At 53.5% G+C, this 23,378-nt stretch overlaps 2 protein-coding genes across 3 annotated transcripts; both read left to right on the top strand.

The window, feature by feature from the left end:
- Positions 1–8,300: 8,300 nt before the first annotated feature.
- S1PR4 (sphingosine-1-phosphate receptor 4) lies at positions 8,301–9,527 on the top strand. The gene has a single exon (XM_054396299.1). The coding sequence runs from the start codon at positions 8,301–8,303 to the stop codon at positions 9,525–9,527; it is 1,227 nt and encodes a 408-aa protein (XP_054252274.1).
- A 4,080-nt stretch (positions 9,528–13,607) lies between these two features.
- NCLN (nicalin) lies at positions 13,608–23,086 on the top strand. 2 transcript variants are annotated; one of them, XM_054396195.1, is made up of 15 exons: positions 13,608–13,788; positions 15,909–16,099; positions 16,298–16,442; positions 17,396–17,490; positions 17,717–17,797; positions 17,996–18,099; positions 18,488–18,576; positions 18,734–18,873; positions 19,511–19,689; positions 20,350–20,437; positions 20,537–20,575; positions 20,696–20,856; positions 21,457–21,510; positions 21,597–21,675; positions 22,970–23,086. In XM_054396195.1, exons 1-15 carry the CDS (start codon positions 13,608–13,610, stop codon positions 23,027–23,029), a joined length of 1,686 nt encoding a protein of 561 aa, XP_054252170.1. In that variant the 3' UTR covers positions 23,030–23,086. The 2 variants fall into 2 exon arrangements, with proteins under 2 accessions (XP_054252170.1, XP_054252168.1); XM_054396193.1 differs by having other exon boundaries at positions 20,693–20,856.
- The last annotated feature ends 292 nt before the right edge of the window (positions 23,087–23,378 follow it).

Here is a 23,378-nt window from a genome sequence, read left to right as displayed (position 1 = left end):
CATTGAGCTGGCATTGAGCTGGGCCCTGCCACAGGGGGTGCAGAGTGGCACCAAAGAGCTCACCTAGGGGATTTTACAGGTCTTGCTCAGGGCACCCTAGGCCAGAGGCTCCAGCCAGGTCCTGGTCTTGGTGACACCACACTGACCATGGCCTGAAATTGTGTCAGGGTATGAGGGAAAATTTCTTCCCAGCAAGGGACATCAGGAAGTGCCCAGGGCAGTGGTGGAGTCACCATCCCTGGAGGGGCTTAGAAGATGTCTGGGTGAGGAGCTCAGGGATGTGGTCTGAGTGGTCTACAGGGAGCTGTTGGCTTCTGGTTGGACTCTCCCAGCCTCAGGTCCTTTCCAAGCAGGTGGAGCTGTGAAGCTGTGAAGCTGTTTGCTTGCTCTTGGCTGTTTTGCACTGAGGGAGTGTCAGCTCCTAAAGCAAAGCCACTTCAAGAAAAGACAACAGCAACCACCACAAAAACCAACCAAGCTTTGCCATTTAGTGCCCCACTAGTGTGAGGTGTCCCTGCCCATGGCAGGGGGATTGGAACTAGGTGATCCTTGGGGTCCCTTCCAACCCTGACTGAGCCTGTGATTAACGTGGGCTAAAGGAGATGATCTTGAAGCTGTCTTCCACCTTCTTGTTTTCCTTCAAGCCCAGAGATTCACTGCTGAGAGCCTTTTCCTGCAGAGACTTTGCCCAGCTGCAGGGAGCTGGCACCCAGCCACAACGACTGTGCCTGGGACAGTTCTTTGAGCACTAGGCAGGGTCAGGGCTCCAGGTTTTGGTGTCAGCCCAAGCCAGAGAGGCTTTGCTGGTTCTTCCCAGCTCCTCGGAGGCCTCCTGCCATGCTTGGGGACTGGGATGTGCTACTGGAAAGCTGAGCACCTCCTGCTGCACAGTAGAAGAGAGCAAAGGTGGGAAGTGCAACCAAGCCAGGGCCAGGAGCAAGCAGTCATTGTTCAACCAGCACAGCTCCACCCTTCCTGGGGCAGGAAAACACCTGTGGGGAGATGAAAGCCCTTGGCTGATGCCAGCCTGTGCTGGGGCCACACAGGGGGGACAGGAAGGGTGAGCTGGGGGAGAGAGCCTTGGGGGATAGAGATGAGGAGAGAGAGCTTGGTGGGACAGAGATGAGGAGAGAGAGAGTTTGGTGGGATAGAGATGAGGAGAGAGAGAGCTTGGTGGGATAGAGATGAGGAGAGAGAGAGCTTGGTGGGATAGAGATGAAGAGAGAGAGCTTGGTGGGATAGAGATGAGGAGAGAGAGAGCTTGGTGGGACAGAGATGAGGAGAGAGAGCTTGGTGGGATAGAGATGAGGAGAGAGAGAGCTTGGTGGGATAGAGATGAAGAGAGAGAGAGCTTGGTGGGATAGAGATGAGGAGAGAGAGAGCTTGGTGGGATAGAGATGAGGAGAGAGAGAGCTTGGTGGGATAGAGATGAAGAGAGAGAGACCTTGGTGGGATAGAGATGAGGAGAGAGAGAGCTTGGTGGGATAGAGATGAGGAGAGAGAGAGCTTGGTGGGATAGAGATGAAGAGAGAGAGAGCTTGGTGGGATAGAGATGAGGAGAGAGAGCTTGGTGGGATAGAGATGAGGAGAGAGAGAGCTTGGTGGGATAGAGATGAGGAGAGAGAGAGAGCTTGGTGGGATAGAGATGAAGAGAGTGAGAGCTTGGTGGGATAGAGATGAAGAGAGAGAGAGAGCTTGGTGGGATAGAGATGAGGAGAGAGAGAGCTTGGTGGGATAGAGATGAAGAGAGAGAGAGCTTGGTGGGATAGAGATGAGGAGAGAGAGAGCTTGGTGGGATAGAGATGAGGAGAGAGAGAGCTTGGTGGGATAGAGATGAAGAGAGAGAGAGCTTGGTGGGATAGAGATGAGGAGAGAGAGCTTGGTGGGACAGAGATGAGGAGAGAGAGAGCTTGGTGGGATAGAGATGAAGAGAGAGAGAGCTTGGTGGGATAGAGATGAAGAGAGAGAGAGCTTGGTGGGATAGAGATGAGGAGAGAGAGAGCTTGGTGGGATAGAGATGAGGAGAGAGAGAGCTTGGTGGGATAGAGATGAAGAGAGAGAGAGCTTGGTGGGATAGAGATGAAGAGAGAGAGAGCTTGGTGGGATAGAGATGAGGAGAGAGAGAGCTTGGTGGGATAGAGATGAGGAGAGAGAGCTTGGTGGGATAGAGATGAAGAGAGAGAGAGCTTGGTGGGATAGAGATGAGGAGAGAGAGCTTGGTGGGATAGAGATGAGGAGAGAGAGAGAGCTTGGTGGGATAGAGATGAGGAGAGAGAGAGCTTGGTGGGATAGAGATGAGGAGAGAGAGAGCTTGGTGGGATAGAGATGAAGAGAGAGAGAGCTTGGTGGGACAGAGATGAAGAGAGAGAGAGAGCTTGGTGGGATAGAGATGAAGAGAGAGAGCTTGGTGGGATAGAGATGAGGAGAGAGAGAGAGCTTGGTGGGATAGAGATGAAGAGAGAGAGAGCTTGGTGGGATAGAGATGAGGAGAGAGAGAGCTTGGTGGGATAGAGATGAGGAGAGAGAGAGCTTGGTGGGATAGAGATGAAGAGAGAGAGAGCTTGGTGGGATAGAGATGAGGAGAGAGAGAGCTTGGTGGGATAGAGATGAAGAGAGAGAGAGCTTGGTGGGATAGAGATGAGGAGAGAGAGCTTGGTGGGATAGAGATGAAGAGAGAGAGAGCTTGGTGGGATAGAGATGAAGAGAGAGAGAGAGCTTGGTGGGATAGAGATGAAGAGAGAGAGAGCTTGGTGGGATAGAGATGAGGAGAGAGAGCTTGGTGGGATAGAGATGAAGAGAGAGAGAGCTTGGTGGGATAGAGATGAAGAGAGAGAGAGCTTGGTGGGATAGAGATGAAGAGAGAGAGAGCTTGGTGGGATAGAGATGAGAAGAGAGAGAACTTGGTGGGATAGAGATGAGAAGAGAGAGAGAGCTTGGTGGGATAGAGATGAGGAGAGAGAGCTTGGTGGGATAGAGATGAGAAGAGAGAGAGCTTGGTGGGATAGAGATGAGGAGAGAGAGAGCTTGGTGGGATAGAGATGAGGAGAGAGAGAGCTTGGTGGGATAGAGATGAAGAGAGAGAGAGCTTGGTGGGATAGAGATGAGGAGAGAGAGAGCTTGGTGGGATAGAGATGAGGAGAGAGAGAGCTTGGTGGGATAGAGATGAAGAGAGAGAGAGCTTGGTGGGATAGAGATGAGGAGAGAGAGCTTGGTGGGATAGAGATGAGGAGAGAGAGAGCTTGGTGGGATAGAGATGAAGAGAGAGAGAGCTTGGTGGGATAGAGATGAAGAGAGAGAGAGCTTGGTGGGATAGAGATGAGGAGAGAGAGAGAGCTTGGTGGGATAGAGATGAGGAGAGAGAGAGCTTGGTGGGATAGAGATGAAGAGAGAGAGAGCTTGGTGGGATAGAGATGAAGAGAGAGAGAGCTTGGTGGGATAGAGATGAAGAGAGAGAGAGCTTGGTGGGATAGAGATGAGGAGAGAGAGAGAGCTTGGTGGGATAGAGATGAGGAGAGAGAGCTTGGTGGGATAGAGATGAGGAGAGAGAGAGCTTGGTGGGATAGAGATGAGGAGAGAGAGAGCTTGGTGGGATAGAGATGAAGAGAGAGAGAGCTTGGTGGGATAGAGATGAAGAGAGAGAGAGCTTGGTGGGATAGAGATGAGGAGAGAGAGAGCTTGGTGGGATAGAGATGAGGAGAGAGAGCTTGGTGGGATAGAGATGAGGAGAGAGAGAGCTTGGTGGGATAGAGATGAGGAGAGAGAGAGCTTGGTGGGATAGAGATGAAGAGAGAGAGAGCTTGGTGGGATAGAGATGAAGAGAGAGAGAGCTTGGTGGGATAGAGATGAGGAGAGAGAGCTTGGTGGGATAGAGATGAGGAGAGAGAGAGCTTGGTGGGATAGAGATGAGGAGAGAGAGAGCTTGGTGGGATAGAGATGAGGAGAGAGAGAGAGCTTGGTGGGATAGAGATGAGGAGAGAGAGAGCTTGGTGGGATAGAGATGAGGAGAGAGAGCTTGGTGGGATAGAGATGAGGAGAGAGAGAGCTTGGTGGGATAGAGATGAGGAGAGAGAGAGCTTGGTGGGATAGAGATGAGGAGAGAGAGCTTGGTGGGACAGACATGAGGCTGCCAACTGTCCATGAGCTAACCAGGAGGGGGGTGCAGGGCTATGCCCTCCAGGCAGAGCTCTCCACACAGCTCCACCCAGAGCTGCTTTTTTTTTTTTTTTTTTTTTTTTTTTTTTTTTTTTTGGTAATCAGAATGTCTGAAAAGTCAACTTTTAATCAGGACTCTGCAGCAGCACAGCAGGAAAACCTCAACAGAAATCATTGCTATTTTATCTTGCATTTACCACTTGCTCTCTTCCTCCCACAGGTGCTCATGGCCCCTGGCTCCCTGGAGCTGGACACCCTGCCAAGAGCAGCAGTGACCACACACAGGCCACAACTCCAGGCTGCTCCTGCCCTGCTTCTCTCCAGGCAGCCCTGGCTGCAGCCAAACTGTTCCCTTTGGGGCTGAGGTACTTCAGCCTTGCTGTTGGCCCAGGGAGGAGCAGGCTGGGGAGGGTCCCAGGGCTTCTGCTGCTGCTGTGGCCTCATCTCAGCATCCACGCAGAGCTGCTGTGGCCATGGCTCTGCCAAAGGGCTTGAGGGGCTGCAGCTGGCCCTTACTCACCCTCATTAGCACCCCTTAGGTCCTTTCAAGGCCAGCACTCAGCCCCTGTCAGGCAGTTTGAAGGAGATTGTGGTCTTGGTCTGAAGGGAAGAGATGAGAAACGTTGCAGGATGGGGGTGTCCCTCCCCTGCCCCCCCCCCCCCTTCCTTCCAAAGAAAGAACATCTGAACTGAAACAGCAGCAAATGAGAAGTGCCAAGATAATGCTCAGGCTGTTTGTGCAGATAGCAGAGGGCAGCCTGTGCTCAACAACAGGAACTCTCCCTTGGGTGGGTGCCCAGCTGAGGGGAACCTTGTTTGCCCCCCCCCCCCAGCCATGGAGCTGGGCACTCCCTGCCTCAGCTCTGGCAGCAGCACAGCTCTCAGGGGGCTGCAGGGTGAGATTTGTGCTCAGCAGGCTGTTGGGGGCCAAAAGTCAGAGAGTGCTGGAAGGGCACCAGCAAAGGCAGGCACACAGCTCAGGAGCTTCCCAGATCTGATCCTCTCCTATGAGGACAGGCTGAGAGAGTTGGGGTTGTGCAGTCTGGAGAGGAGAAGGCTCCCAGGAGACCTTCTGGTGGCCTTCCAGTGTCTGAAGGGGACTACAAGAAAGCTGGGGAGGGACTTTTGAGGATATCAGTGATAGGACTGGGGGGGATGGAGCAAAACTTGAAGTGGGGAGATTCAGATTGGATGTTAGGAAGAAATTCTTCCCCATGAGGGTTGGTGAGAGACTGGCAGAGGTTGCCCAGGGAGGTGGTGGAAGCCTCATCCCTGGAGGTTTTTGCAGCCAGGCTGGAGGTGGCTGTGAGCAACCTGCTGTGGTGTGAGGTGTCCCTGCCCAGGGGGCTTGGAACTGGATGGATCCTTGAGGTCCCTTCCAACCCTGTGATTCCATCAATCCTCTTCCTGATGTGCTGTGAAGCTGTGATGTGCTTCAGAGCTACCCAATCCCCTCTGCTCCAGAAAGGGAGAACAAGCCAGGAGCTAGGACAGTGCAAGCAGCAAGGTTTGGCTAAATTATCAGCCCTGCCTTCCAGGCAGCACCTCAGGTGCTTGTGGCAGGGGCACCAGGAGGATCCTCTGATATTTAGCTGGTCCAGAGGACCCAGCACCCCATGGGGGGGGGGTGTGGAGGTGTCCCAGCTGCTTCCCTGCCTCAAGCCCTTTCCTGCCTTCAAAAAACATTTCCCTGCCACCAGCCCCACACTCCCTGCAGCTCTCCCTGACCAGGAGCTGGCTCCTGTCAGATGCCTCCTTCCTGAGACTTGCTGCCAGCTACCTGAGAAGCAACTTAGGGGCCCCTACCAGGGCAACTTTCTTCATCCTCTAATCTTTGAGGGCTATCCCCCAGCAGCTGTGCCCTGAGCAGACACAGGTAAGTGGAGGCTCAGCCTGAAGCAGTGGTGATGTGCAAAAAAAAAAAAAAAAAAAAAATCACAGTGACCTTGCTGCTTCCAGTGCTGTGCCAGGAGCAGCTGCCCAGCACCTTTGGGACTGTGCTCTTTGGGCTTCAATGTGCCACCTTGCAGTGCTCTGCTCTGGACTTGAGCTGCACCCAGGCAGGGCTCAGCCTTCCTGCTGGTTTCCTCTCCTCCAATCTCAGGGTCATCTGCTGACTTTATCAGCAGTTGAGTTTCTTTCCACACTGCTGATAGAAAAGCCCAAAAGAACAGTTGAAAGGGTGACCATGGGGGATGGAGCCCTCAGCTTTTGCTGAGGAGCCACTCTTGCCCTGCACAGGGCAAGGATGAGGAGAGGGCTGGAGCACCTCTCCCATGAGGATAGGCTGAGAGAGTTGGGGTTGTGCAGGTTGGAGAAGAGAAGGCTCCAAGGAGATCTTCTGGTGGCCTTCCAGTGTCTGAAGGGGGCTCCAAGAAAGCTGGGGAGGGACTTTGGAGGGTGTCAGGCAGGGATAGGACAGGGGGGAATGGGACAAAACTAGAAATGGGGAGATTCAGATTGGATGTTAGGAAGTTCTTGCCCATGAGGGTTGGTGAGAGACTGGCACAGGTTGCCCAGGGAGGTGGTGGAAGCCTCATCCCTGGAGGTTTTTGCAGCCAGGCTGGAGGTGGCTGTGAGCAACCTGCTGTGGTGTGAGGTGTCCCTGCCCATGGGACTGGGTTGGCACTGGCTGAACCTTGAGGTCCCTTCCAGCTCTGACAGTTCTGTGATTCTGTGACTTCCTGCAGTGGGAACCTCCTTTGCATTTTCCACTTGGGATCCAGGCTTAGGATCTCTCCACCCATCAAGCAGTGGGTGGACTCCCAAGACAGCTCCCTGCTTGCCATGCTGGTGGAAGAGATGCCCACACTTTGCTCTCAACCTGGGGACCTCTCCAGGCCTTTGTGCCAGCGTGGAGGGAGGACAGAGGTGAAAGCAGAAGGCAGGGCACAGCTTCTGCTTTGAGCCCCAGCTGAAAGGTGCTCTCTCTCTCTCTTTCTGCTCTCTGGGCCTCTTTTGGGTTGTTTTTGGGTGGGGTCCATCCTGCACAACACTGTGGTTGATGTTGTAACTTCCCTTTTTTGGTCACTTTGGTAGGTACAAGTCTCACTGATTTGCACAGGGACATCTCCCTCACTACCTGCTCTGGGCTGGGCCTCAGACAAGGAGCTGGAGAGCCCTGCTGAACTTCCCTCTGGAAGCAAGAGCCTCAGGCCAGGTGAGTCCAAAGGCAGATTCAACAGCAGCAGCTGGGAATAGCACAGTGCAAGACCTTCTCTCTCCAGGCAAGTTCTGCAGACACAGGGAACAGGTCAGTGGTGGTCACTCTTGTGGCCATCATGTCAGAACTTCTGGGTTCTGGCCTCAGTCCAGTCCCTTGCACCTTCAGTGCCAGCAGCTTTGTGCCTCTCTTTCCCTGCCTGTGACCTAGACAATGGGAAGACCCAGAGCCATCTCCAGCAGGTGTTTGGAGAGCTGAAGGTGGGCAGTGCCAGGGCACATGCAGGTTTCCTTCACACTGAGTGGAGCAGAGCCCCAGCTGCAGCCACACAGAGCTGCACTTGACAGCACAGGACCTGGGGGGCTGTGTCCTGAGAGACTGGCAGGGGCTGGGCCCATGGAGGAGTCAGGGCTGAGAGCAAGGAGCTTTCCCCTGGAGAAGGACACATCTGGGCATGGGTGGTGCCCAGGGCAGCTGCTGCTGAGGCAGGCACTCTCTGCCAGAATCTAATGCCACAAAAGGCAAAGCATTTAAGTGCCTCCAGCTCTCTGAGAGCTTTCAGTGGCACTTAGCCCAACAGACCCTCCCCATCAAGGCTGGAAGTGTTACCCTGTTTGACCCAGCCTGCCCTGACACATCACTTTGTTCCTGTCCCACCTTCAGAACCACAGCAAAGCTGCCAGCAGCCAGACCCTTCCCAGCAGTCAGAAACGATGTCAAGCCTCTAGCTCACAACAGGAAGCTTTATTAAACAACAGGAAGCCCATGCTCATGTGTGGCCTTACAAAACACCTCACCCTCCTTTCCCCTTGCTCTTTCAGTGCCGTGGGGCTGGCAGGCAAGGCTCTAACTCTCATCTCCACGCTGGGTGGGACTGCAGGGATCAGAGACAGTCTCAGAGTCCTCAAACAGAAGCTCTGCTCTGCTCTGCTCTCTCAACCCTTGACTAGCAGCTCCTGGCTGCTGCTGCCCCGGGGCTCAGAAGATGGATGGTGCAGAGCTGAGCTGGTTGGAGAATCACTCCCTTCCCCTTCCCCTGGGCTCTGCTCAAACCCCTGAGCTCAGAGCCGACCTCCTCGGCAGGAAAGTTTCCTGCCTGCAGCTGGCAGCCATGCGGAACGCGAACCTCATCCTGCAGCACTACAACTTCACAGGCAGGCTGAGCAACCGGCGCCCCGGGGCCGAGGGGCTGGGTCTGCTCCGCACCGTCTTCGCCATCATCAGCTGCAGCATCATCCTGGAGAACCTGCTGGTGCTGCTGGCCGTCCTGCGGTGCCTGCGCGCCCGCCGCTGGGTCTACTCCTGCATCGCCAGCATCACCCTCAGCGACCTGCTGGCAGGGGTCGCCTACCTCTGCAACCTCTGCCTGTCGGGGGGCAAAACCTTCCAGCTCTCGGCCCAGCTCTGGTTCCTGCGGGAAGGGATCCTCTTCGTGGCGCTGGCCGCCTCCACCTTCAGCTTGCTGGTGACGGCGGTGGAGCGCTACAGTGCCATGGTGAGGCCGATCGCGGAGAACGAAGCCAGCAAGACCCTGCGGCTGCGCGGCCTCATCGTCGCCTGCTGGCTGCTGGCCTTCCTCCTGGGGCTGCTTCCCCTGCTGGGCTGGAACTGCCTCTGCGACCTCGACGCCTGCTCCGTCCTCCTGCCCCTCTACTCCAAGAACTACATCCTCTTCTCCGTGCTCATGTTCAGCATCATCCTGCTGGGCATCGTCGGCGTCTACATCTCCATCTTCCAGCTGGTCCAGGCCAGTTCGAAGCAAACCAGCTCTCGGCACAGCCGCAGGCGGTCCCTGCGCTTGCTCAAGACGGTGCTGATCATCCTGGGTGCCTTCATCGTCTGCTGGAGCCCCCTCTTCGTCCTGCTGCTCTTGGATGTCTTCTGCGAGAGCCGGAGCTGCGCGGCGCTGCACAGCCTGGACTGGCCCTTGGCTCTGGCCATGCTGAACTCGGCCATCAACCCAATCATTTACTCCCTGCGGAGCGTGGAGGTGCGGCGAGCTGTGGGGAACCTGCTGTGCTGCTGCTGCCTCAGGGCTGGGCTCTGCAAGCCTGGCAGCTGCTTGGTGATCCCAGACATCAACTCCGGCTCGTCCACCGAGAGCTCCCTGCGCTACCGGGAGAGCTTCCGCAGCTCCCTCGCCCCGAACGCCCGGCCCAGGGCGCCTCTGTCCAGCAACTCCAGCATGATGAGCAACCTGCCCAGCCTCTGAGAGGCGGTGGGGAGGGGTCAGACAGCCCCCCAGGACCTCATGCTGCCAGCCTGGCCTGGCAGAACTGTAGTCTTCACGCAGCCCAGGCTGAGCTGCTGCAGCCCCAGCACACTTGGCTAACCGTGGCCAAGCTCTGCAGTGCCTGCAGGCTTGGGACCTTGCTTCAGGCTGGGACCTTGCTTCAGGCTGGCTGCAGCCCAGGGACAGGCACTGCTGTTAGGGTGAAGGCCACAGGCACATGTGGGCACTGATGCCAGCTGCTGTGCCTGGGTTACAGGTGGACCCTGCTCTGTGTGTGCATGTAAATAGATGCTGTCCCTGCCCAGATGAGGGCATTTTGCCCCAAGGCACAGTGACAAGCAGGGGGGGGGGGGGGATCCCCAACCAGACTGTTCCCCAACCCCTTGGGAGCAGGCTAGGCTGGCAGTGTTGCCATCCCTGCATGCCATGTGGGAATGGAGGTGATCCTTAAACCTTCTTCTGCAATTTACAGCCTTGTGGAAGTGCTGTGGTGGGCAGAGCTGCTGGCAAAGGAGGGATGCAGGCTCAATGTCTTGCCAGGGAGCTCAGACCCCTGCCCAGGAGCCAGGTGCCCACCTGGAGTGCAGCACATTGGTTTGTGCCACAGCATGGCAGAGGGTGACAGCAACATCTCAGTCTGGGCACTGTGCCTGGGCAAGTGCTTTGAGAGTGCTTGCAGCCTGGCAGCAAGAAGAGCTCTGCTGTGCCTCTGGGCACGGGGCTGAACCTGCAGTGACAGCCCTGGCACCACCACGGGCAGGAGGTCCCCACAGTGACTGGGGAGTCTGGTGCCATCCTGCATAGCAGAGCTGCCTGCACAGCAGAACCTTCACAGTGCTGTGGCCTCCCAGAAAAGTGGGGCCAGCAAGTTTGCCAGGTTCTAAGGTGCCCACAGAGGGGGAGATGCCCACCGTGGTGGGCACTGAAAAATTGAGCAGCAAGTTCTAAATGGCTTTGAATTCTGCTGTGTCTGGGGGAGGGTTGGCTGACATCTGAACAGAAGCAGCAGGAATTGTTTCCTCTTCCCTCTGGGGCTGCAAAGGCTGCATCCTTCCAGAACCTTGTCCAAACCCAGTGCTGGCAACAGCACAGATTGGTAAGCATCACTTCATCAGCCTGGCACAGAATCATCACCCTGAGGCAACAGCAGGGTGGAGCCTGCCCCAAGTCCTTCTGAAGTTCAGCAGGACTGAAAGGAGTGGAGAGGTCTGGAGAAAGGAGTGGAGAGGTCTGGGGAAAGGAGTGGAGAGGTCTGGGGAAAGGAGTGGAGAGGTCTGAGGAAAGGAGTGGAGAGCTCTGAGGAAAGGAGTGGAGAGGTCTGGAGAAAGGAGTGGAGAGCTCTGAGGAAAGGAGTGGAGAGGTCTGGAGAAAGGAGTGGAGAGGTCTGGGAAAGGAGGGAGGTCTGGGAAAGGAGTGGAGAGGTCTGGGGAAAGGAGTGGAGAGGTCTGGGGAAAGGAGTGGAGAGGTCTGGGGAAAGGAGTGGAGAGGTCTGGGGAAAGGAGTGGAGAGGTCTGGGGAAAGGAGTGGAGAGGTCTGGAGAAAGGAGTGGAGAGGTCTGGGGAAAGGAGTGGAGAGGTCTGATCCTAGCAGGGTTGCTCTAGGTGCTGTCACATTTAAGAGGAGGGTCACACAGGGGTTCTGCCAGGGAAATGTGCTGAGAGTTTCCACTTCCCTGGGAGCTGGGCAGCATCAACAGCAGAGAAGGTGCTTAAGGTCCACCTCTGGGGTCCCCAACAGAAGAAGGACATGGACCTGCTGGAGCGGGTCCAGAGGAGGGACACAAAGATGATCAGAGAGCTGGAGAACCTCTCCTGTGAGGACAGGCTGGGAGAGTTGGGGCTGTTCAGCCTGGAGAAGGCTCCAGGGAGACCTTAGAGCTGCATTTCAATATCTGCAGGGGACCTACAGGAAGGCTGGGGAGGGACTGTGCAGAAGGGGCTGTGGGGGTAGGATGAGGAGCAGTGGTTTGGAACTGGAGCAAGGCAGAGTTAAGGTTGGACGTCAGGTTCTTCACAACGAGGGTGGTGGAATACTGCCCAGATGTGTGGTGGTAAGCCTCATCCCTGGACACATTCAAGGTCAAACTTGATGGGGCCCTGAGCCACCTGCTGAGGTTGGAGGTATCCCTGCTGGCTGCAGGGGGTTGGACAAGATGCCCTTCAAGGGTTCCTTCCAACCCAATGCCTTCTGTGATTCTGTGTTAGGAATCCTAAGAGCCTGAGCTCACAGCAGCCACAGGGATTTTCCCTGCTGCCCCAGGGCTGAGCACTGCTGCCTTGGTCACTTTGAATGCCATGCAAGCCAGCAACTGCCTACCCACAGCCCCTGGCCCTGCCACTTTGCTACCTGGTATCTCTGAAGCAGCAGGAGAGGCCCCAGGTTGCTGCAGCTTCACAGGGAGAAAGCTCAGGAGGCTGCCAAACTGTGCATGGACACAGCCCAGCTGGCAGCAAACCTGCATGTCCTGTGGGCATAGCTGTGCTGCATGAAGTTTGGGGAACTGCTCCAAGGGGCAGGGCTGGCTGGGGCCAGCAGAGGCTTCTGCAGGGCTTGGAGAACTTCACAGCAGGGCTGGGGGCTGTGGTAGGAGTCAAGTAGCACTGGAAGGTCCTGAGGAGCCAACAGGACATTGCAGAATGCCTGCAGCACAGGGAAGGGGAGACCAGGGGCACAGTGACATCCACATGTGAAGCCTGCAGGTTGCAGAAGTTCGCTGGGGCCAGGCTTCACCCTTGGTACTCAGAAGGCTGTTCTGTGCTACAGAAAACAGCTGGCTCCAGGCCAGTCCCATTCCAGACTTGGTCTGGTAGAGACCCAGTAGGGCCCAGCTTGCAACTCAGATTCCTGCTCTTCTATTCCCCAGCCAAGTGAAAAAACAAATCAGAGCAGCACCCAGTGCCTCCTCTCACTGTGCAAGGAGACCAAAGCCACCCAGGCAGTGGGAAGGAGAAGCTCCTGAGAACTTCAAACCTGCAGGCACAGCCCCTCAGCAGGAGGTGCTGAGCTTCCAGCCCATTTGTTTTGCAATAAATCTAGAGATAAGAAAGGCTGTGTTTGGTTTGCTATGGTTTGACAGGAGAGAGGTTTGATGGGGGGAAGGGGGGAACTGTGTGGTGGATACAGAATTGATCACGTTCAGAAGGTAGTGGTCAATGGGTCCGTGTCCAGGTGGAGAGCAGTGACAAGTGGCATCCCTCAGGGGTCTGTACTGGGTGCTGCTGGCTGAAAAACTGGACATAAGCCAGCAACGTGCAGAGCCCAGAGCCAGCCCTGTGCTGGGCTGATCCCCAGCAGCGTGGGCAGCAGGGGCAGGGAGGGGATTCTGCCCATCTCTGCTGGGACTCCCCCGGCAGTGCTGGGGCAGCTCTGGAGTCCTCAGCACGGCAGAGACCCGGAGGAGGGCCAGCCTTTGACTCCGAGTTTACCTTCCTGCAGAGCCGGTACCTGGCGGCTGGTCCCGCCGGCCAGGGACCTCCGTGTGGCAGTGCAGGGCCGGCCGGTACCGGCCAGGGCCAGGCTGCCTGCTCAGCGCAACCCTGGGCCGAGCCCCAGCTCGCTGTCTGCTCAGGATCCCCCGGACCGCACGCTCCACGTCCGAGTGTGCAGGAGCCTGCAGACGCCCCCCGCAGGACTAGGATTACCGGAGCCCGGCGCCTGCGGCAGCTTCCCGGTCGGTTCCCGGGGCGGCACAGCGAGAGGGAGCAGGGCCCAGGGAGGCGCAGCGCTGTGTCCCGCCAGCACCGGGTGCTTTCACCGCCGCTGTGCGGAGCGTTCCGGCCCTCGCTGTCTCTCAGCGCCGTGCCAGTCCTTCCCGGGCAGCGGCGGCGACGGCCGGCGTGCGCACAGCAGCGGAGCGGAGCGCCCCCTGCAGGCCAGGCAGGAGAAGGGGCAATGCAACGACAGCGTCCAGTCCCCCTTGCGGCGGCGGCGGCCAGCAAACTACAGCTCCCAGCAGCCCGCGGGGCGCGCGCGCCGTGCGTAGGGTGCGTGCCGTGCGTAAGGTGCGTGCCGTGCGAGCCGGTGGAGCAGGCCGCAGCAGGCAGGGTCGGGGCCGCGGCGATGCTGGAGGAGGCGGGCGAGGTGTTGGAGTCGGTGCTGAAGGCCTCATGCCTGCCGCTCAGCTTCCTGCTGTTCGTGCCTGCTGTGCTCCTGCTCCTGGGCCCGCCGCCGGCCGCCGAGGCCGCCCACGAGTTCACGGTCTACCGCATGCAGCAGTACGAGCTGGGCGGGCAACCCTACGGTGAGAGACTGCACCGCCCAACCGGGCTCGCTTCGGCCACCGGCCGCTTCTAGGCCTCCCTCCTCTGGGAGGGCGAATCCCGGCAGCGGCTCCGTTCAGGGCCGATGGGGCCCTAGGAAGAGCCGCGACCCTGGGGAGGCGCCCAGGGTAGGCCGCGAAGCTGCAGGTGGCCGGGAAGGGCGACCCAGCCCAGGGGAAGGGTGCAGGAGAGCTCGGAGAGCCCTGCAAGGCTGCAGCCGGGGCTGAGTTCGGGCTCAGACCCCAGGAGACTGCAGACGTGGCCCATATGGCCACGTCGCAGCGGGAGCAGGAGGGTGTCCAGAGCTCGCACGCGGTGATCTAGAAGTGGCCAAGGACCCTGCGGTGTCCTTACAGGCTCCTGGATGTGTGCTGAACTCGCTGTGTTTCGGATAGTTCAGCTCAAGCCGTCTTGCATGCTGGTCATGAGCTGTTTTGTTCTCTTTCCTTTGACTCCTCTATTGACAGGTTGATTCTTCTTTGCTCTTCAGCATCTTCTCCAGTCTCATTTAGCAGTGTCATTGCTCCAGTCTCTTCTCATTTGAGTGCCCTGTGCTTCTTCCTTTATCTTAAGGTTGACCTCCAGTTCCTTTGTTCTGTTGCTTCCAGGCTGATGATTGTGCAACATCTTCCTTTGAGTCAGGAATACAACCTGTTCTTTGAATTTCTGAAGTGCTGTAACCTTTAGCCTCCACCCCCTGTACTCAGAATCAGATGTTGTTTCTGAGTCTTCCATAGATGTTTTACTGCAGATCAAGGCATGGAGGCTGCCTGTGAGAGACTCTTCCTTTTCCAAAAAGACCAATTAGAGATTGCTGCAGAGCCTTTCCTTGCAGGGGTTAGAAGAATCAACATCAGTTATAGAGCAACTTCAGAACAAATTTGTTAGAAAGGAATTCTTTAGGTTGGAAATGAATGATTATTAAACAGGATGTCAGGTAGTGATAGGACTGGGGGGGAATGGAGCCAAACTGGAAATGGGTGGATTCAGATTGGATGTTAGGAAGAAGTTTTTCACCATGAGGGTGGTGAGACACTGGTACAGGTTGCCCAGGGAGGTGGTGGAAGCCTCATCCCTGGAGGTTTTTAAAGCCAGGCTGGAGGTGGCTGTGATCCAGTGTGAGGTGTCCTTGGCCATGGCAGGGGGATTGGAACTAGATGATCCTTGAGGTGCCTTCCAACCCTAACAATGCTGTGATTCTTTAGAGAGAAACTACATAGAATCAACTTGCCTTGTCCTGCTGTCAGGAAATACTGTTGGGCCAACTCTGCTGTGCTCATGCATCATTGCTTGGGGAGTGGTGGAGAGATTATCCTCGTTATGGATTGGTTTTCTCTGGCTGGGGAGGGGGCTGCTGTTCCTATCTGTTTGTTACACAGTCTGTAAGCTCTGGTGTGGAGAGTTTAGACTGCCTTAACTGCATTGTTGAGTATTTCACTGATATTATGCAGTGGAAATAGAGATTTTTCTTGTTCAGGTGATTTGACTTTTGGTGAGAACAAACTAGTGCTAGGCTTAAGGCAAGTTTAAATATGACCTTTAGCAGCACTCGCTCCTATTTGGCATAGGCTGAGATGCCTGCTGGAGCACCTTTGCTCTTTCCTTGGCTGCCTGGGGACCCAGTGCAATGAAATCTTCAGCTCCATAGGTGCCAGAGTTCTAGAAGAAGAAATTGAATTTGGAGCATTACAAATAGTGAGGTGGATTTGAATGGCTCATACAGGATGTCCTTGTGGGCCTCACTTGGAGAATGCAGGAGCTGCTGGCAAGCCTCCAGACTGCTGTGCTCCCAAAGGATTGCATTTTCATAGTAGGAGATTTGCTAAACTAAAACTAAAATTTGCTAAACCTCCTACTGAAGTAGGAGGTAGAAGCAGCCTTTTGGATGGACTTGGGGTAACCTCCTGTCCTCCCTCAGAGCAGTTCTGCACAGCTCACATCTGTTCCCTCTCGGACAAGAGGAAAGAGATGAATTTAGCTTTTTCTGTCGGTCCTGGTTGCATCAGGCTGGCACCCAAAGTATTCTGAGAAGGAGGCAGGCTCGAGCAAAGGGGATGTGATGAAATCACTTAGCAAAGCTCTTGCTGTGCTCTCCTCACAGGCACCAGGAGCGCGGTGCTGAACACCGAAGCTCGCACTGTAGAAGCAGACGTCCTGAGCCGCCGCTGCGTCATGATGCGGCTGGTGGATTTCTCCTATGAGCAGTACCAGAAGGCTCTCCGCCAGTCAGCTGGGGCTGTGGTGATCATCTTGCCACGATCCATCTCTTCTGTCCCACAGGATGTTGTAAGGGTAAAACAAAACAAATCATTCCCTTCCTCTTAAACGATGGGAGAAGCTTGGGTTGCCTCGGGACTGGAAAGCTCCTGCTGTAATGTACCACAGATCGCATTCTGCTTTGAAAACTTAAACCTTTTTCTGTCTGCTTTGCTTGTCAGGGCTTATTTTTCTGCCCTCCTGCTGATTTTCTTGTCTCGTTCAAATCCTCAGCAATTCATGGAGATAGAGCCAGAAATGCTGGCTATGGAAACCATCGTGCCAGTCTACTTCGCGGTGGAAGATGAAGAGCTGCTGTCCATCTATGAACAAACGCGAGCTGCTTCCGCCTCACAGGGCTCTGCCTCTGCTGCAGAAGGTGAGTTCTGCTGTCTGGGGGAAAGGTTTAGAGGAAGACAGGGCCTGATCCCCACCTCTGGGAGCAGTCTGCTGTCATGTGCACCATGAACTCTACCAGCAATGGTGTGGTCAATAGGAGTAGGGCAGTGAGTGTCCCCCTGTACTTGGCACTGGTGAGGCCGCACCTCGAATCCTGGGTTTGGTTTTGGGCTCCTCCCTTCAAGAAGGACATTGAGGGGCTGGAGCATGGCCAGAGAAGGGCAGTGAAGCTGGTGAAAGGTCTGGAGAACAACAGTTGAGGGAACTTGGGTTGTTTAATCTGGAGGCTGAGGGGAGACCTCATTGCTCTCTACAACTCCCTGAAAGGAGGTTGCAGTGAGGTAGGAGTTGGTCTCTTCTCCCTAGGATCAGGTGATAGAACGAGAGGAAGTGGTCTGAAGTTGTGCCAGGGGAGGTTTAGGTTAGATATGGGGAACAATATATTTGCTGCAAGAGTAGGGTGGTCAGGCACTGGAACAGGCTGTCCAAGGAGGTGGCGGAGTCACCATCCCTGGAGGCATTTAAAAGATGAGTGGCCATGGCACTTGGGGCCATGGTTAAGTAGCCATGGTGGTGTTGGGTTGAAGGTTGGACTTGATAATCTTAGAGGTCTTTTCCAAATGAAACAATTCTATGATTTTATGACCCAGTGTTCTGTTGCCTTCATGTTTGTTCTGTCTTACTGATCTGGTGTTCAGGATTAACTTTAGGACTGCTGCAGAAATGTTTTTTGGTGTATCCAGCTGAAAACACTGAGATTTCAGGACAGAAGGAGAATGCATTGTCACCAGGATTCCATGTCAAGGCATAAATACAAGTGACAAGTTAGAAGACATGAAGGGTTTAAAGGTGGTCTCTCCAAAGCTCAGTTAGCAAGAGAAATAAAGGGCTGAAACTTCCCCTGGTGTACTTACTGATTTGTTTTTCTTCCAGTTCTGCTGCACACAGCAACTGCCAATGGCTTCCAGATGGTGACCAGTGGGGCTCAAAGCAAAGCTATCAATGACTGGCTCATACCCAGTGTGGAGGTGAGTTCTGCAGTGATTCAAACTGGCAACATTGATGGGATGCTTTCTTTTGTTGGGACTTTGTCAGGCATTGATGGGGGAAGCCAGGGGAGTCTTAGCCAGGTAGGTTCCTAAAGCTCTCAGTCCTGAGGCCACCCCAGACTCAGGAGGTGTGTAGAAGACAAGTTGTCTTTGTACAGGCCCACAGGAGGTGATGCTGAGTGGCACTGATCTCTCTCCTCTGCAGGGAAGGCTGACAGGGCTTGGTGGAGAAGACCTGCCCACTGTTGTGATTGTTGCCCACTATGATTCTTTTGGAGTGGCTCCAGTGAGTATTCTTTCTTCCTGCAGCTCTCTCTTCCTGTTTTTTGGCTTGGTGTTTTTTTTTCGTGTGGCCTCTTCTCGGCATTAAAGATGGGGAACAGCTGTAAGCAGAACATGGTGGTGTGCTATCTTGAAAGCTTTTGTGGTTGATGAGAATAGGTGTAGGGTTGTCACCTTGTCTCTGTCCCACTTCATCCCACAGTGGCTGTCACATGGTGCTGACTCCAATGGCAGTGGAATCTCAGTGCTGCTGGAACTGGCCAGGCTGTTCTCCCGGCTCTACACCTACAGACGTACCCATGCTGCGTAAGAAACCTCTCTCCTCATGGCTGAATGGGTGTAGCTGAGATCAGAGAAGGAGGGCTTTTGCTCCACACCTGAAGAGAGTCTTAGAAGCAGTCCTTCAATCCCTTTGGGTTGCTTTGCTTCCCTCCAGATACAGCTGTTCTTAATGGCCAAGCTCCTTGCTTCAATTTCTTTGCTGTAGCTCTGCTCAAGCCTGGGGACATGTGGGAAGTAAATTCCATCCTCAAGCACTGGGGGCAGCCCCCTTGGACCCTGTCCCACCGTTATGTGGCACATAGGAAGCCTGTTTGCTTTGAATGTCAGGTGGTAGCTGTTGTCATCTCACCACAGGGGAGTTAAAGGAGTTCTGTAGCAGCATGCTAACACCTTCATCTTCTTTGATGGACAGGTATAACCTGCTCTTCTTTGCATCTGGAGGTGGCAAGTTTAATTATCAAGGAACCAAACGGTGGCTGGAAGACAATTTGGACCACACTGGTGAGTGTGAGGTTGGCATTGCAGCATGTTCTGTGGCAAGGCCTCTGTGTTGGTTAATATGTTTAGTATGTCAGCTCTCCTGTGTGGGCCTTGCTTGTTTGTGGTGGAAGTCCCAGCACAAAGCATAGCAATAAAGGTTGGGATTTTTCTGTTCCAGATTCCAGCCTGCTGCAGGACAACGTAGCATTTGTTCTCTGCCTTGATACTCTGGGCCGGGACAATAGTCTTCATCTCCATGTCTCAAAGCCTCCCAAGGAGGGGACCTTGCAGCATGCATTTCTGAGAGAACTGGAGATGGTAAGGAAAACCATTTTGGGTAGAAGGGACTTTCTAAAGGGAGCTGCAGCTCTCCAAGAGAGAAAGGAAGGAAGGATGTGAAGAAAAGGTGTGCCACTGAAATGTTTCATGTGTTGTGTACAGTCACTTGATTTGAAGGGCAGACAAATCCTCATGCCACAGTCCCAGAGGAAGCACAGGATCACAGGATGTTAGGGGGTGTAAGGGACCTATGAAGGTCATCGAGTCCCACCCCCCTGCCAGAGCAGGACCATAGAATCCAGCACAGGGGGCACAGGAACACTTCTAGATGGGGCTTGAAAGTCTGCAGAGAAGGAGACTCCACAACCTCTCTGGGCAGCCTGTTCCAGTGCTCTGTGACCCTCACAGTAAAGAAGTTTCTCCTCATGGTGAGGTGGAAGCTCCTGTGCTGTAGTTTGTAACAAGCAGACCACATCTGCTGCATTTTCCACTGCACTTCTTTGTGGCTCATTGCAGAAGCTGCCCTGTAGTGACAGTAAAACAGCTTTTCAGTGGCAGTAAGTGCACCTTACAGTAGGAAGTGTATTTACCTCTGGAGCCCACAAAAACGTGGGTCTAGGTGGATTGAGCAGCGGACAGCATGGCACCCTGCTGGATTGCTTGTCCTTTCCTTCAGGTTGTCACCAGCCAGTTCCCAGAGGTGAAGTTCTCCATGGTGCACAAGAAGATAAACTTGGCTGAGGACATGCTGGCCTGGGAGCACGAGCGGTTTGCAATCCGCCGCTTGCCAGCCTTCACCATCTCCCACCTGGAGAGCCACCGGGACAGCCTGCGCAACAGCATCATGGACAGGAGGTAGGAGGCCTTCAGAATCATAGAATAATTGTTAGGGTTGGAAGGGACCTCAAGGTTCATCCAGTTCCAACCCCCCTGCCATGGGCAGGGACACCTCACAGGTTGCTCACAGCCACTTCCTGCCTGGCTGCAAAAACCTCCAGGGATGAGGCTTCCACCACCTCCCTGATCCAGTCTCCTGGTGTAAAACTTCTTCCTAACATCCAATCTGAATCTACCCACTTTTAGTTTTGCTCCATGGATGGGGGGCTGCAGTTGAAATCCAGCCCAGAAAGACAAATTGGCCTCATGACTGCTTGTGCAGTTCTGATGGTCAGAGAATGGGTTAAAAAAAAAAAGCCCAAAACACAGGGAGCAGGGCTCTGGATTCAGGCTTGTGCTTGGTGCTGTGGAGAAGGGGGATTCTGGAGGAAGCTGAGCCCAGAGTCTTCATCATGAGGGTGGTGAGACAGTGGAGTAGGTTGCCTGGGGAAGTGGTGGAAGCCTCATCCCTGGAGGTTTTTGCAGCCAGGCTGGATGTGGCTGTGAGCAACCTGCTCCAGTGTGAGGTGTCCCTGCCCATGGCAGGAGGGTTGGAACTGGATGGAGCCTTGAGGTCCCTTCCAACCCTGACAATTTTCTGGTTCTATGACAAATCTACAATCTGCTCTTCTGCTTCAGGGCACGAATAGACACTAAGGCACTAACCAGGAATACCAGGATCATTGCTGAGGCTCTGACAAGGGTCATCTACAACCTAACAGACAAGGTAAGAGCTGCCCATCCTGTAGTGCTGGCCATGTTTGTCCTGCCCAACCAAGTTTGCTCTCAGCTGTAGCCTGAATTTTGTTTGTTTTTTCCTTTACAGGGAGCACCCCCAGATCTGCAGATCTTCACAGATCAGATGGTGAGCACAGTGCATTTTGGTAACTTGTGGAAAGAAGGAATGAAGATTCTGGGAGAGAGGTCTGGTCTTTAGCATATGTGTGGCTGAGTCCCTTTCTTTGGTGGTGTTTTTCTGCAGCAGATCCAACAGGAGCAACTAGAATCAGTAATGGACTGGCTAAGCAGTCAGCCCAGGGCTGCCCAGCTGATTGACAAAGACAGCACCTTCCTCAACACCTTAGAGTATTGCATGGGTCGGTACCTGAAGGATGTCAAACAGCATCATGTAAAGGCAGACAAACGGTAAGAGAAGAGAGGCAAGAACCAGCCAGGCCATGTGAAATGGCTTCCCCTTCCACTGAATTCTCTCTCTCAGCTTTTCTAGCTTCTTGGCATGGAGTTAGAAGTGATTGTTCTTTCCTGGTCTCCTGTCAGATTTGGTTCATGCTCTCTGCTCTCCAGAGAAAGCAATTTATTGATCCTCATAGCACAGTGACAAGTCCCAGCAGCTCCCTCTGTCTGTTTGTTGTTCTGCTGCTTTGGTTCCACCCTTCCAACTCTTGAGTGCTGCTTCCTCTGAATTCAGAAGACTGAAGTCCCCTAGAAGGCTTTTCTTTAATTGTAAAAGGGCAGCTTCCATCCTGTCTAACCTGCTTGGGTTTGAAGCAGTTTAATGAACCTGCTGAGGTGCCTTCTGTGTGCCTCTTCTGAGACAGCTCAACAGCATGTGAGTTGTATCCTTAGGAAAAGAAAGACTTGACAAGTAAAATCAGTTCCAAGCTGGTATGCAAGCTGGTCATGCTTACTTTACTTGGATGAACTCCCTGAGAACAGAGGTCTAGACTGTCCTTACTGCACTGTCCAGAGCTGTAATAGAACCTGAACAATTTCTTCTTTTCCCAGGGACCCCGAGTTTGTTTTCTATGACCAGCTGAAGCAGGTGATGAATGCATACAGGTATGGAATCCTCTTGAGCTTGTTGGGCTGTTGTCTCACTCCATGGCAGTACCTGCTGTACAATTCCATGTGTTCTTTAATTGCAGGGTCAAGCCAGCAATCTTTGACCTCCTTTTGGCTGTCTGTATTGCAGCCTACCTTGGTGTTGCCTATGTTGCAGTGCAGGTAAGAGAAGAAAAGCCAGGAGACAGATGTGTTTCTGTCCTCACAAATCACATTTACTACAGTAATTGGTAATGGTGCAGGCCACTGCCACCCCACTCTAAAAGCAGCAATCCAAACTGGCTGACTGTTTCAGTGTGAATGTTTTTGAGCATCTCAGTTGACTGTGCTGAAGACAATTTCTTGGCAATCTCTTTTCTTGGTCTAGGGCATATACAACTCACTTGTGAAGCTCAAGATAACTAAAAATCTGTTGTAATAAAGGGTTGCAGCATGTAGTAAGTTTAGGAGTGTTAGGACATCCTTCCAGTGTCTGAACTTGGGATGCAGCTTAGAAATGCATCTTCAGGGGGTTGTTTTGTTTTCAATGAAACCATAAATAGTCCTGTGTCCAGAGACCTGTAAAAGTGATACTCTCTACCTTGGTCAGCCAGCTTTAATTTAGTGTTTTTAAGTGTTCACAAAGCCACTGTGAGCTGGGCTTCTGATTCTGGCTGGGTTCCCTCAAGAACATGAATGAAAGGAAAGCATTTTTAGGTCAGTGTAAGTTTTGATCTCTTCATATCATTTGTGCTTATTGTTTGGGTTTGGTTTTTTTGGGGGGGGGCTGAAGCATAAGCATTTAGAAATCCAATGTAACAACAGAAACAGGAGGAAAAACAGAAACTTTGACTTGTCAGCTATCTTTATGGTGTTGGCTGTTGCAAATAATTTGAAGCCTGGATCTTGTTGTCTGTCAGGTATCTGAAGAAGCTGTTACTGAATCAAAACACAATTAATCAAAGCAGAAGCAAAAGTGAATTTTTAATTCACTGATGAAATGGTGAAAGAGGAGATCCAGCTTAAAGGTTGGGAACTACTAGGAATCTGTTTGCCAGATTAATTTTTCCATTCCTGAAGCTGCTAGCAGCAGTGTTTTGTGTAGTGACCAGTATCAGACATGTATCAAAAGCTGAAGCTTTCTCCTCCCCTTCAGAAGGAACAGAATTGCATAAAAAAAAAAGTCAAATCTTTAACAAGTGTTTGCATTTTCACCATGGGGGTGATACAGGCCTGCAAAACACTTCCTGTAAGCCTTCACTTCTTGCACAATTCCCAAGTACCTGGCTTCATTGCCATCATTCCATGTAATTCAGCCACTCTGTCTTCAGGAGGAGAGTGCCAGTGGATGATCCAAACAAGGCATTGCATTTGCACATGAGTGTTGTTTTTAAGCCTTCTAGTAGTAAGTTTTCTTCCTGTGTAGAACTCAGTCATTCTATTAGAATTCATACAGGTTTCTTTTCCTTGTTTCCAGCACTTTGGTCTCCTTTACAAGATGATCCAGAGATTATCCCTGAAAACCAAGCAACAGTGAAGCAAAGAGCCATCACCCATGCACCAAGCAGCTTTGAGCCATCGGTGAGCCCATCAAGAACCTCCTGCCTTCCATTGAATCCTGCTGTTTCTCTTCTTCTGTCTCCTCTTTGCTACTCTGTAGAGGGGAGGAAGGCAGAAAGAAAATGAAATTTTAACTCCAGTGCACCTTTAAAGTGCTTTTCTTCACCTTCTTCCCCTGATGTGCACCGTATCTGTTTTCCTTTGCTTTCTGGTGAGGGAGAGGCTCAGAGACTTCAATAGTTCCTGCAGGTTGTTACTGAAGGGCTGATTCTGAGCAGCTTCCATGAGCAGAAAACCAAGCCCAGCACCTTTGTGGACATGTGTGC

The sequence above is a fragment of the Indicator indicator genome, chromosome 36 (genome assembly GCF_027791375.1).
Source record: "Indicator indicator isolate 239-I01 chromosome 36, UM_Iind_1.1, whole genome shotgun sequence".
NCBI classification, from domain to species: Eukaryota; Metazoa; Chordata; class Aves; order Piciformes; family Indicatoridae; genus Indicator; species Indicator indicator.
The sequence above is the reverse complement of the archived record's forward strand: the minus strand, read 5'-3'. Positions and strand labels throughout refer to the sequence as shown.

Coding starts and splice junctions, on each gene's coding strand:
- S1PR4 (XM_054396299.1), top strand. CDS start 8,301: ATGGATGGTGCAGAGCTGAGCTGGTTGGAGAATCACTCCCTTCCCCTT.
- NCLN (XM_054396193.1), top strand. CDS start 13,608: ATGCTGGAGGAGGCGGGCGAGGTGTTGGAGTCGGTGCTGAAGGCCTCA. Junction 18,874..19,510: donor TTCTGAGAGAACTGGAGATG/GTAAGGAAAACC, acceptor CCTTTCCTTCAG/GTTGTCACCAGCCAGTTCCC. Junction 20,576..20,692: donor AGATCTTCACAGATCAGATG/GTGAGCACAGTG, acceptor GTTTTTCTGCAG/CAGATCCAACAGGAGCAACT.